The sequence below is a fragment of the Mus musculus genome, chromosome 2 (assembly GCF_000001635.26).
Source record: "Mus musculus strain C57BL/6J chromosome 2, GRCm38.p6 C57BL/6J".
Lineage (NCBI taxonomy): Eukaryota > Metazoa > Chordata > Mammalia > Rodentia > Muridae > Mus > Mus musculus.
In genome coordinates this window covers 111,048,664-111,061,616 of record NC_000068.7, presented here as the reverse complement: position 1 = coordinate 111,061,616, position 12,953 = coordinate 111,048,664, and the positions used below count along the sequence as shown (strand labels likewise).

At 34.8% G+C, this 12,953-nt stretch overlaps 1 protein-coding gene across 1 annotated transcript in view; it reads left to right on the top strand.

The window, feature by feature from the left end:
• A26c3 (ANKRD26-like family C, member 3) overlaps positions 1 to 11,207 on the top strand; it is a 179,194-nt gene extending 167,987 nt beyond the window's left edge. Inside the window, exons 70-73 of the mRNA NM_001378593.1 lie at positions 2,053 to 2,267; positions 4,000 to 4,229; positions 6,913 to 6,959; positions 10,207 to 11,207. Coding sequence (NP_001365522.1) covers positions 2,053 to 2,267; positions 4,000 to 4,229; positions 6,913 to 6,953 — 486 coding nt within the window. The 3' untranslated portion in view covers positions 6,954 to 6,959; positions 10,207 to 11,207. The remainder of the gene's footprint in view (positions 1 to 2,052; positions 2,268 to 3,999; positions 4,230 to 6,912; positions 6,960 to 10,206) is intronic.
• The last annotated feature ends 1,746 nt before the right edge of the window (positions 11,208 to 12,953 follow it).

Below are 12,953 nucleotides of genomic sequence, written 5' to 3'. Positions count from 1 at the left end.
ATAATATTCTAGAGACAAAGTTGCTTACATTTAAGAAATTTCAGTTGAAGGAAACTGGGCATAAAAATCTCCTACAGTAGTTCCAACATCTTTATGCTTTTTTGTTGTTTTTGATCTAGTTTCTCTAGACATTGCTGACAACTATTAGCTGGAACTCAATTAGAGAAAGCAGCTCTACTTCAAAGCCTAGACTCTCTTTGTTGCCTAGCTTCTCCACAATATGGCTACCAAACTCAAGGGGTCAGTGCTATGAAATAGGGATATTGTTTAACTTAGTGTTGACAGCCATCTGACTTCATTCTCACCTTTCCATTTTTTCCCCTAAGGCAGTCCACAAAATGGGGGAGGGTGATCTTTGTCAATTCTACACAATTTTTATTTTTTCAATTTTGTAGTTCGCCAGAATTCCAGTTTTTCTGTCGTATTTTAATTTTACATGGCACTACTTATGAATTTTTGGGGTTATTTCCTTTGATATGAGGAAGATCATTTTGGGTGTTATTTAGTGAAAATTCAAGAATTAAAGGCTTTAAAACTTGTATAACCAAAACTCTAGTCATAAAATAATATGTTGAAAATTAAAGATATTTCAAGTCAGTAAGTAGCATAATGCTCATTAACTCTGAACCAACTCTCCAGCCCTGATGTTGAGTTCTTTTACAAACCGAAGATTCTGCAGTAGTTCAGCGTGCTCACTAGTCTTTTGAGTTTAGTTCTCAGAACCTATGTTGTGTAGCTCAAAACTACCTGTAATTCTGACTCCAAAAGATCCCACACCTTCTTCTGGCCTTGAAAGGTACCATTGCCTGCCTCCCCCACATTTACGTAAAACAGATAAAATCTTTAAACCACCTTACCATGCATTACAAGGTCCCCCTACCTAGGTAATAGCTACTAGAGTATATACCTCAGATATAATTCCGCTGCATATAGAGACTCCATTTTAAATGATGACATTTACAATTTACCTGCTCAATTATTTGCTCACACACTTTCTCTACTACTCCAAACAAAACAGTACAAGGTGATATGAAGGGAAAAGTAAGAAGGAACTGTTCAGGCTATGAGGTCATGTGATAGAATTAGCCTTCAGTATTAAAATCATTCTTGGGGTTTTCTGTTATGCATAGAGAATCTAGTTCTTCCTTTACCTAAGGAATTATCTGGGTCTGAGTAATTGAATAATTTCTCATCCTGTTTCCAAGCTATCTATTTTAGAAGGTTCTCTTGACTATTTCAGTCATATAACCTTTGTCTGTGTCTTTGTGTTAACCTAACCTTTAATGAAATAATCATATCACTCTCTCCCTCTTCTACATTCCTCCTTCCCCTCATAACAACACCTACCTCAAACCTCTCCCATCCTCCCTTAAGTTGGTAGCCTTCTTTAACTATTATTGTTCAATGCACACTTGGGCCTCATTATCTGTCTATCTGTTTGTGTATATGTATAATGTTTTCTGAATTCTAACTTCCAGGGTCCTTTTTACAACACAGATTAACAGTGGTATCTGTATTTGATCCCAGTGTAAGTAATTTGCACTGAATTTTTTATAATTTATATGTGGATAGTGTATAAACTAGCAACCCATATTTTCACATAGTGAGGGTTGGTTCTTATGTGTTTCATAGATTTTTTTAGCTTATATGATAAGTAAATTTAAATTTCAACTGCTACACAGCTACGGTTCCTTCCTCCATCCTTCATTCCTCTATAATTCCCAGTCAGTATCTTTGAGGTCCATGAGCTTCCACTAAAGGAAGTGTCCACTAAGCGTTTGAATTATCTATAGCTATTTCTTTTATAAATACAGGCCCTACAATGGTTCCCTAGCATATGGGAAGATCTGGTTTTAAGCCCAGTACCTCTCATAAAGAATTGAGAAAGTCAAATTTTGTGCTGGTGCAATACAATTAATATTGATGAATACTTGGTATTCTAGCATCTCTTACGTTATATTTGAAATCTAACCAACGTAAAACTACCGTCGTCAAACACCCGCAGTAGCTGTGTGTGATTGCTTCTTGACATGCACGCTTTTCATGTTCCAGGCACAAGCAACAGGTAAACCATGCTCAGAATTCTTAAAGGAGAGCTATACAACTTCAACAATCAATGCAATGGAAACCAAAATTAGAAGCCTTAAGTCGACACTCTCTAAACTGAAAGTTAGCAGGGCATTGCGGGTATTAGAACTGGAACGCTATAAGTACCTCTACTATGAAGAATTGAGCATTAGAAAATCAGTTCAATATTACTTAAACAAGTAAGTTAAAAAACGTATATGTGGAAAGCATAGTAGGTTCAATAATTGTTCTCTAAATACTAATTGTTAGCAAAAATACTTTTTATGAAGGTTAATTGTCAATGTTAATTAATATTATTAATTTTGGAAATAATATAATATTGACTTCATTTTTATCACTCTATTACAGATTACAATATTTTCTGCTTATTATATGCAATATTTTTGTTTTAATATTTTTGTCTTTCTTTTTAACTAATTAATTTATTTATTTATATCTCAAACTATTTCCCCTCCCTGTACTCCCTTACAGAGTCCCTCCCCTTTCCCCCTCCTCTTCTCCTTTATTTTCATATAGTAAATCAAATATATTTTCATCTGAGTATATTTGAAACTTTGTAATTAAGACAGGGATATTGACATAAATCTTATTGTAAAAATTTTCACAAATACAAATACTGAATGTTAAATTGGCTTTTACATAACATAGCTTAAAACCAAGGGTACACATACCCCTACTTCCCTAGGCATAATCTGGTAGTTGATAAATGACTTTTTATGTGCAGTGACCTTTTGACCACTAGAGGGAGCCTGGACACACAAAATATCCTTAGTCTCTATACTCTCCATACAGACATATTGTGGTACAGGGAAACATTAATATGGGAATAAAAGAAAACCTAGACCACAAAATAGTTTAAAATTATTAATTGTGAATATGTATAAATGATAGATTGGTAACCACCCTTGCTGCTTTGGTAATGATGTAATGATGTAAATGCGTCATATACTTCTTTGGTTCGTTTGATTACCAACTCAAGTATTACATTCACCCTTTAAGTTTTTATGAGTTATTCTCCAGTGCCAAATGTTGAATGATACTAACCTAAAACAAGAGGATAACATAGGATGAGGCAAATATTTTCAAAGATGATATTTGTAAAAATCTATTAACTTGTCTGTGAATGTTGAGTGAATTCTTGCTTGGAAGACATGAATATTGTTTTTCTGTGCTGATGTTACAGAGAAGACTATTTTACACACTTAGCTTTGTGAGCTAGTGAGTTGAACCAGAGTAAATTACAAGAACTTGGGTGAAGTCTCACTCACAGAAAGATGAAGAACTTACATGGAACTGAAGCAACCACAAAAGAAGATTCATTCTCTTTTGCAACAATTAACTGTCCATATGTTCTCATGGAAAAAAAAAAGACTCATGAGGCCTCAATTCCATATAAGGACAAGGGACCCAGTGTTTCAAAAATTCTGGTATAGAAAATTACTACAAAGATTTGAAGAGGGCAAAATTCCACATGTTGCTATGTGTTTCATTATAGTTTATAAAATATATATCTTTAATAAGATGGTATAACATATTTTCAAATAAGAAATACTTTTAAACAATAAAGTGAACATCTAGTATTTTATGTTACTCTTTATATTTTTAATTAAATATTCCAATAACATCATGAAGAAAATAAGTCTATCCAGTCTAGACAAGCAGAATCTTATCTGTCAGGGTACACATCATTGTACCTATCCCCTTTCCTTTAAACATCTAGTTTCATATTTGCAATACCTCTTGAGTTACATGAACTGACACACACACACACAAATACACCTTTAACACATGCCATTTCCATGGGCATTTCATTTAGCCTTGTGGCAGTATTGTTAAAATGCAAGCAAATTAATAGACCTTCAGCGAAAGGAAAGTAGCAGCTTTCAAGCTTACTGTTTACAATCTCCTTAGGAGTAATGAAGATTTAGAGACGAACAGATCAGAGCTTTACATGGGAACACAGCACAGCAGCTCTGCAGTAAATGTACAAGGAATTGGGCCTTTGACCGAGTGCTCTTCTACTGGCTGCTTTGACAGCTTTCCAGGACCCGGAAAAAAGTCTCCTTCTGAGAGAAAACCAGACAGCATCTTCCACAGACTCTCAACCATCAACAAGTGGCCTGAAAGATCGCCTGAAAATGGTTGGTTATCCTTTCAGTTTTAAAGTTCTGGTGTAGTTCATATATATACACATATATGAACTATATAAACATATTCTACTTTTTCATTTTTCTTTCTTTTTTATTAGATATTTTCTTTATTTACATTTCAAATGTTATCTCCTTTCCTAGCTTCCCCTCCAAAATTTCCCTATCCCTTTCCCCACCCCCTGATCCCCAACCCACCCACTCCCACTTCCTAACCCTGGCATTCTCCTATACTGGGGCATAGAACCTTCACAGCACCAAGGGCCTCTCCTCCTATTGATGACTGACTAGGCCATTCTCTGCTACATATGCAGCTAGAGCCATGAATCCCACCAAGTGTTTTCTTTGATTGGTGGTTTAGTCCCAGGAAGCTCTGGGGGTACTGGTTAGTTCATATTGTTCCTCCTATGGCACTACAAACCCCTTCAGTTCCTTGGGTACTTTCTCTAGCTCCTTCATTGGGGAGCCTTTGCTCTGTCCAATGGATGACTGTGAACATCCACTTCTGTATTTATCAGGTACTGGCAGAGCCTCTCAGGAATCAGCTTTATCAGGCTCCTGTCAGCAAGCTCTTTTTGGCATCTGCAATAGTGTCTGGGTTTGGTGGTTGTTTATGGTATGGATCCCCAGGTGGGGCAGTCTCTGGATGGTCATTCCTTAAGTCTCTGCTCAGAACTTTATCTCTGTAACTCCCACCATGGATATTGTGTTCCCCTTTCTAAGAAGGATCAAAGTATCCGCACTTTAGTCTTCCTTCTTCATGAATTTCATGTGGTTTACAAATTGTATCTTGGGTATTCTAAGTTTCTGGACTAATATCCACTTATCAGTGAGTGCATATCATATGTGTTCTTTGTGATTGGGTTACCTCACCTCACTTAGAAACCTCCAGGTACATCCATTTGTCTAAGAATTTCATACATTCATTGTTTTCAATAGCTGAGTAGTACTCTATTATGTAAATGTACCACATTTTCTGTATCAGTTCCTCTGTTGAGGGACATCTGGGTTCTTTCCAGCTTTTGGCTATTATAAATAAGGCTGCAGTGAACATAGTGGAGTATTTGTCCTTATTACAAATTGAAGCATCTCCTGATATATGCCCAGGAGTGGTATTGCTGGATCTTCCAGTAGTACTATGTCCAATTTTCTGAGGAACTGCCAAACCGATTTCCAGAGTGATTGTACCAGCTTGCAATCCCACTAGCAATGGAGAGGTGTTCCTCTTTCTCCACATCCTCGCCAGTATCTACTGTCACCTGAGTTTTTTATCTTAGCCATTCTGACTGGTATGAAGTGAAATCGCAGATTTGTTTTGATTTGCGTTTCCATGATGATTAATGATGTTGGGCATTTTTTTTTTAGGTGCTTCTCAGCCATTTGGTATTCCTCAGTTAAAAATTCTTTGTTTAGCTCTGTACCCCAGTAGTTCTTATTTTTAACTTGCTCAACTCTTAGCCTTTGCAGTTTATACCTGCTGAGTTAAGGCTGCAATGAGTGATGCTAAAGAACAAAAGTAAATGGATTGGAAAGAGATCCATGCCAATGCAAGCACATGAGTTTGGATTCTAGCATCTACTTAAAATTTGCCTTGGTGACTATAATTATAGGAATGGGGAATGGGAAGGGGCAGGGGCAGGGGATCCTGCAGTTCTAAGTCAAGCTAGTCTTGAATGAACTATGAGGTCTAGATTCAAACAAAACCTTGTTTCAAAAATATAAAGTGGATAAGAGAGACAAAGATAGCGGAAGTAAGCTTTCCTCCACAGAAGTAAATGTACTGGTGAGTGCAGCAAATGCCTCCCCATCATTTGTGTCACACACACACACGCGCACACACAACCACACACACACACACACACACACACACACACACACAAATGCACACGCACCAGGAGGGGTGGGGGGACAAAATTAGAAATTTTATAAATTTGGAAAGTTTCTTGTCTTTATTTTTGAAACATCATCATGAACATTAGCACATATGAAAATGAATTTATACATTTTAAATTTACTTAAAATCTTCAAGTAAGTAGATTTTTAAGAAATGATTATTTTTGAACATACAAGGCTACTCAGCAAGTAGAGGCCTTTTTTGCAAAGCCTGGTGACCTTGGTTCAATTTTCCTAGCCTATATGTGAAAGAAGAGAACAAGATGTCACACAAGTTGTCGAATGACCAAGACCTACATGAATGCTTCATGGCATGTGTACATGTTCACCCGGACACAGGCACACACTAATAAGCACATAGACACATAGATGAATAAGTGAAAAACATCAAAAAATGATTATTCCTGCACAAAGTCTAGTTATCTTTGACATGTTTTGGCTTAATTTCTTAGCACCATTTAGCCAGGCTAGGCCCATAATTTGATCAATCTTAGTTTTAGGCTTCATATTCCAGCTTAACTCTGAGATGCTGTGTCTCATGGACTAGGTGCCAATCTATACTTTTAATTACTCCCTACTTGATTGTATTATTTTGCAGTTACATGAGGAGATATGTCTTTTGGTTCTGTATATTGAGAATCATTTTCTGATCATTGAAAATATGTTTGTCGATAACAGAAAACAAAGTCTGTCTTTGTGAAGCACACTTTCTACCACTGAGCGAGAACTCTTTGACTTAAAGGCTACAAGTAACATCTGACCTTTCTTTTTTTTTTTTTTTCAGATACAACAGGCGTCCCAATAGAATTATGGAGAAGCAAATAAAGCAAGGTATGTTGCCAAAAAGTATTAATTTATTTTAAATAACAGAATTAGGAAATACATTATAAGTAGTAACTGGCATTCATTTCATTTATCTTGTTAGATTAATTAGTCTTGATATGGCACTGAATGAAATATATAAAGGGCAAAAATATGTAACTTATTAGTCATCTACAACTTTTAAAAATCTCAAAAAGTCTATATTTTTAGAGCAAGCATGAAGACATAATTATGAAAACACAAGGTACCACCAAGAATCCAACAACACTGAAAATTAACAATGATGTGCCTGCAAATAACACACATTTTAATAATAACTTTAACTCTTAACAGCTTCAATTCTCCAATTAAACAATACAGGCCGACTAAACAAATCAAGAAACAAAATAGGACTATTTGTTACCTACTACAAACAAACACACCATAACACATGTTCGCTTTAAAGATAGATTCTCCCTTAGCATTTTTTTAAAATGTGAAAAAAATTACTCTGCAGAAAATAATCATCTATCACTCTCTCAATATCTGACAGAAGAGACTTCCAAGTAAAACTAATTAAAAGAAATAATAAGACATGCTTCAGTCCATTTAAGAGAATTTGTAACCAAGAAGACATTTCTATGCCCAAACTTTGTTGTATCAATTTCATAAAAAAATGAACCCCTAGTTTTAAAAACATAGATTAACACTGACTCACTAATAGCAGGTGATTTTAATAGCCCACTGTCTCCAAAGACAGGTCATCTGGACCACAAGCAGAACCACAGAAACATCAGAATTAGTGAACCACACATCAAAAAGTTCTAACAGCTTCAGAATATTATTCCCAAGAACCAAAGAATATATATTTTCATTTGTGCCATCCCAATGAAACTGTCACTAAATTTTTGAAATTATTCTTAGTAAAAACAGACTATAAAGATTAATTTTCTGAAACCCCAGACTCATTCAGTAATCCTTGTTTTAATTTTTCAAGACTAGTGAAAGTTTTACAATAAGTACTGTAGTCATCACACACACACACACACACACGCACACGCACACGCACACACACATGCACACACATGTACACACGCACACATTGTATAGGTTGTTTCTTAATGGAAATTAACTAATTTGAGTACTACCATATGATTATTGTAGTAGTTAATATACAACTGATGAATGACATATTCCTATTTATTTGAACATAAATATAAGGTATATTTTTCAAAATCTACTTTGATAAAGATTCTTTTTTCTTTTAAATTAATCTTTTAGCATCTGGTGTTCTTTTGCTAATTGTGTTAGAAAAAAACAAAAACAAAAACAAACAAACAAAAAAACCCTGTGTGCAGTATCCCACACATAAACTATAAGCCTGCCCCCAGCTGGATTTCATTGGTAATAAAAAATTGCCAAAAAGCCAATGGCTGGGCAAAAGGAGATGGGTGGGACCCTTAGAGTTGTGCAGGATAAGTTGCAAGAGGAGGAGGAAAGGGATAACCATAACCCTAGCAAGACAGAAAGAAAAGATTTAGAGCTAAAGGGGAAACCATCTGAATTGTACGAGTAAAGGGAGAGACCCCTGGAAGGGCTACCCAGAAGCTTCCTGCTCAGCAAAGACCAATGGGCTTCACAGAAGGTCCACTGAGCTAGTAAGGCATGTTAAAAGTAAATAGATAGATAGATAGATAGATAGATAGATAGATAGATAGATAGATAGATAGATAGATGGATGGATGGATGGATGGATGGATGGATGGATGATAGATAGATAGATAGATAGATAGATAGATAGATAGATAGATAGATAGAGAGAGAGATAGAGAGATAGAGAGATAGAGAGAGATAGATAGATGAATAGATAGATGGACAGATAGATGGACAGATAGATAGATGGACAGGTTAGATAAGATAGATAAGATAAGATATAATGATAAACACGGTGAGTGTGATTATACAATAATGATTTTATTTCTCTTTAAAGTGATTGTCATCATAACTGCTATTTTGCTATTAAAAGAGTTTGATGAGTCTGTCTTCTGAAAGGCCTATCATCACAAGTTATAGCAGAACACACAACAGATACATGAGTTGACTATAAGCATATTTGGCTGCTGGATGCATTCTCTTTCTTCTTTCATATACTAGCTTAGCACTGGGATCAAGATGCAGGCCTTATTGGCAATGCAGAAAGTCATATTTAGTAATATAGAAATTCACAACTCAAATTTGCCTTAGAGGCTATACCCCCAAGACTTAGACATTACCTCAATTTTACCATTAGATGTGTTAGAGAAAATTTTACTTACATGTGAGTTAGAACAAAAATCTATACATATGACAATCTCATTAAAATAATTAGTATACTGTAAATGAAGAGTGTCTGTTTGGAGCCCTTCCTTACATTTACTATACTTAACATCTATTTCACAAACTTTTCTGAGGATGATAGCCCTGGATGGCCTGAAACTTAGTATGTAGTCCAGGGTGGCCATGAACACCCAGAGACTCACTTGTCTGTGCCTCTTATTTGCTGGAATTAAAATTGTCCAACATCACTCCATGTTTGAGGGTATTTTGATCGAGTTTGTAATATATTTAATATCCCTTCCACACTGTACCCTCTGTTGCCTTCTTGTCCTTTGTTCTAGTGCTTGCTTTCTCTGGAATATTTTTGCTAATATTCTTATCATTATGCTTCCTATTTGTTACTTTCTGAATATGCTGTTTCCTTGTTGTTGTGAAAATACTGAAGGCACAAAGAGTTCCAGGATTTAATAGATTCTTAAAAGTGGTTAAAGTGCTATCTACTCCTTGAATATATATGTAATATCCTGGGGAAGACAATCATTTTGATGTAAAAATATTAAAGTCAAGACTTTCAATGGACCTCTCTGAACATAGTAGACATACATGAGGTTTAATCTCACATTCCTTAAAATAAAAACAATTTTCCTTAGGTGTTTTAATAAGGAATTTTAAGATTGCTACTATTTATAATAACTAGAAAATGACCAGAATATGTTTAGTGAGTGAACTTAGTGGCACACGGTAGAAATTGAATTAATAAAAGAAGGAGAAAATTAATAGAACAACGGTAGGTATTATAAAGACTTTATTATTGAAATAGACTTGTAATTGGAATTTGTGAAAAACTATGTACACACAATATATAAAATGAGGACCCAAGATATTAGATCTTATCTGTAAAGGAATATTTGTGAGACTTAATGATCATAACAAATATTTTACTTTTTTTCTTTGATTGTAGGAAGACAATCAACAAGATTTCTGTTGACAGATATTAAACAATTTGAAACAATTGGAACAGTTTCTAAATCAAATAAAAATATGAATTATCTACTTTAAGTACCCCCCCAACGCCATGTATGTTTGTGTGTATGCAAGTGTCTGTCTGCATGTCTTTTTTTTAATCATCTGTATCTATGCCATATAACACTACATGTGTGCTGAATTATTCGTATTTGTGACCCAGCTTAGGTAAGCATTCTCCTATACTGTATCCTTGCCATTTCAGTGATATTTTACAGCAGAAATGTGTGATAAACAATAGCTAGACCTGGCTTGCAACAACACTCAGGGAGCTGCATTTATTTAGTTGGCAGCATTCATACAAGGAATAGAACTGATTGAATCTACCTTTAACCATATTTTAAATAATAAGAAATTAGAGGATACATTAAGGACCACTATCCTTCTGAAATCAAGTAAAAGGTTTAAATATCAGATAAATACACAGAAGCCTCCTGAAGTGGGGACCTAGTAGTGACAACATAGGAAAGGCATATTCTACAGACATATCAAATGGATGTAGTTTGGAAAAAAAATCTTTTAAATTAAGTATTATTTTAAGTAAATATTTTAAATACATTGAATATATTTCACAAATATTGAAATGTAAGGGTTACTTTTATCAAATGCTCATTTAAAATCTATTTTATATCCTACTTTAAATAATCATATTTCAATACTGAAAGATTTTATATATCATATCTTAGACATGGTTCATAGAACTTAAGTGGATGGATGAAAATCTATGATGGGTAAAGTAGAAGAAACAAAGAAAGTAGATATGGCAGTACACACACCAAAAGGAGCAAAATTAAATAATCTTTCCAAAATTGTGTATTTTCAATATAGCACAATTAAATATACACCAACTGCTTCATTAAATATTACAGAATTATATAACCAAGTTGGTAAAGACAGTGGTATTTCTTTGGTAAAAAATAAATTTCAAATTTCACTGTACTATTGAAACTTTGTATTAATACTTTCCTTATCTGAGTAAGAATTTAAAGTATCAGAAAAACATTTCAAAGATATCACCAGAATTTACCTGCATGGCATCCCTTCGTGACCTTTCAGTTACTATGGTTATTGTAAGACTGAATTACTACTATTCTTTGGGGTTTTGTTTTAACCAGAGCTGAAAATGTCCTCTCTTAAAAGTCATAGCATTTACATTATTTTTAATTAAATTGTTAAATCATCAAGTAAATGATTCAATATTTAATTAAAATACAAGATACTATCTTCTTTAAAAAAAAAACTCTTCATATTGCTACTAAAATGAAAGGTCTCAAAGAAGGAATGAAAGAGCCCCAAAGAAACATCTTGTTTAAGAGAGTATATCCCCAATCAGGCAAGAGTGTATAGTAGACTAAATCATATCATTATGAAATCATTATGAAGGAAAGTGGTCTGGCAGTGTAGGGAAAAATAATACATGTAAAGAACATGAAATTCATGGGAAGGGTATATAAGGAAGCAATAATTTGAAAAAGGATGTGCTTGTAACTTGACTTCATTTTCCATTTTGCTATGAGAAAGGCAGAAGTGCCAGGAAAAACATATTCATTTCTGATACTTTAGAAATTTTAAGGACTCAATGAGAGCGACCTTAGCCAAAATGCCCAATATTGGGAGGAGGGAACTCAAAGAGTCCACCTCCAGTCGCTAGAGAGTGCCTCAAGCTTAGGAACAGGGTTAACCCACAGTCAAAATTTGTGATGCAGAATTGTTCCTGTCTAAAAGAACTCAGGGACAAATATGGAGAAGAGACTGAAGATAAGGCTGTCCAATGACCAGCCCAACTTGGGATCCATCTCATGGGAGGTGGGCAGGGATCAAACCTGACACTATTACTGATGCTATGATGTTCATACAAATGGTCACTCATTCATAGAATTTTTAAGAAAGAAAAGAAAGCTGGAACTCTGACATGACTCCATTCTCCATAACACAGAGACATTAAAACATCAGGTGCCCTTGTTTCTAATTTATTAAGATTGAGATTTTCAAATGTATAAGTATGAACTGATGTTTTCTAAGGATAGCTACAATTTTAAGAAGTATGTTTTAGAGCGTGGCTGTGAGACTAATACTATATAGACCAAACCAAAGAAACGTTTGCAGATAAAAAGGTATGATTCCTATACTTGAAATCCCTAGTGAAGATCAAAACACTTTGTATTGGTTTTATGAAATTTCAAAAAAAGCAGGCTAGTAATTTCTCATGAAAACATATTTTTTAAAGTTATTTCAGTAGTGAAAACCATTCAAAATTATTTCTCAGCAATGGTCACAAAACTTCTCAAAGACATACTTTAAGAAATTGTATGAATGAACCACATTTTCTGTATCCATTCTGTTATGGAACATCTAGGTTGTATACAACTTCTGGCTATCACAAATAAGACTGCTATGAACATAGTGGAACACGTGCCCATGTGACATGGTGGGGCATCTTTTGGTTATATTCCCAAGAGCAGTATTGCTTGGTCTTCAAGTAGATCTATTTCCAATTTTCTGAGGAATCTCCAGATTGCTTTCCAGAGTGGTTGTGCCAGTTTGCAATCCTACCAGCAATGGAGGAGTGTTCCTCTTTCTCCACATCCTCTCCAGCATGTGTTGTCACCGGAGGATTTGATTTTAGTCATCCTAATTGGGGTAAGGTGGAATTTCAGGGTCATTTTGATTGGCATTTCTCTGATC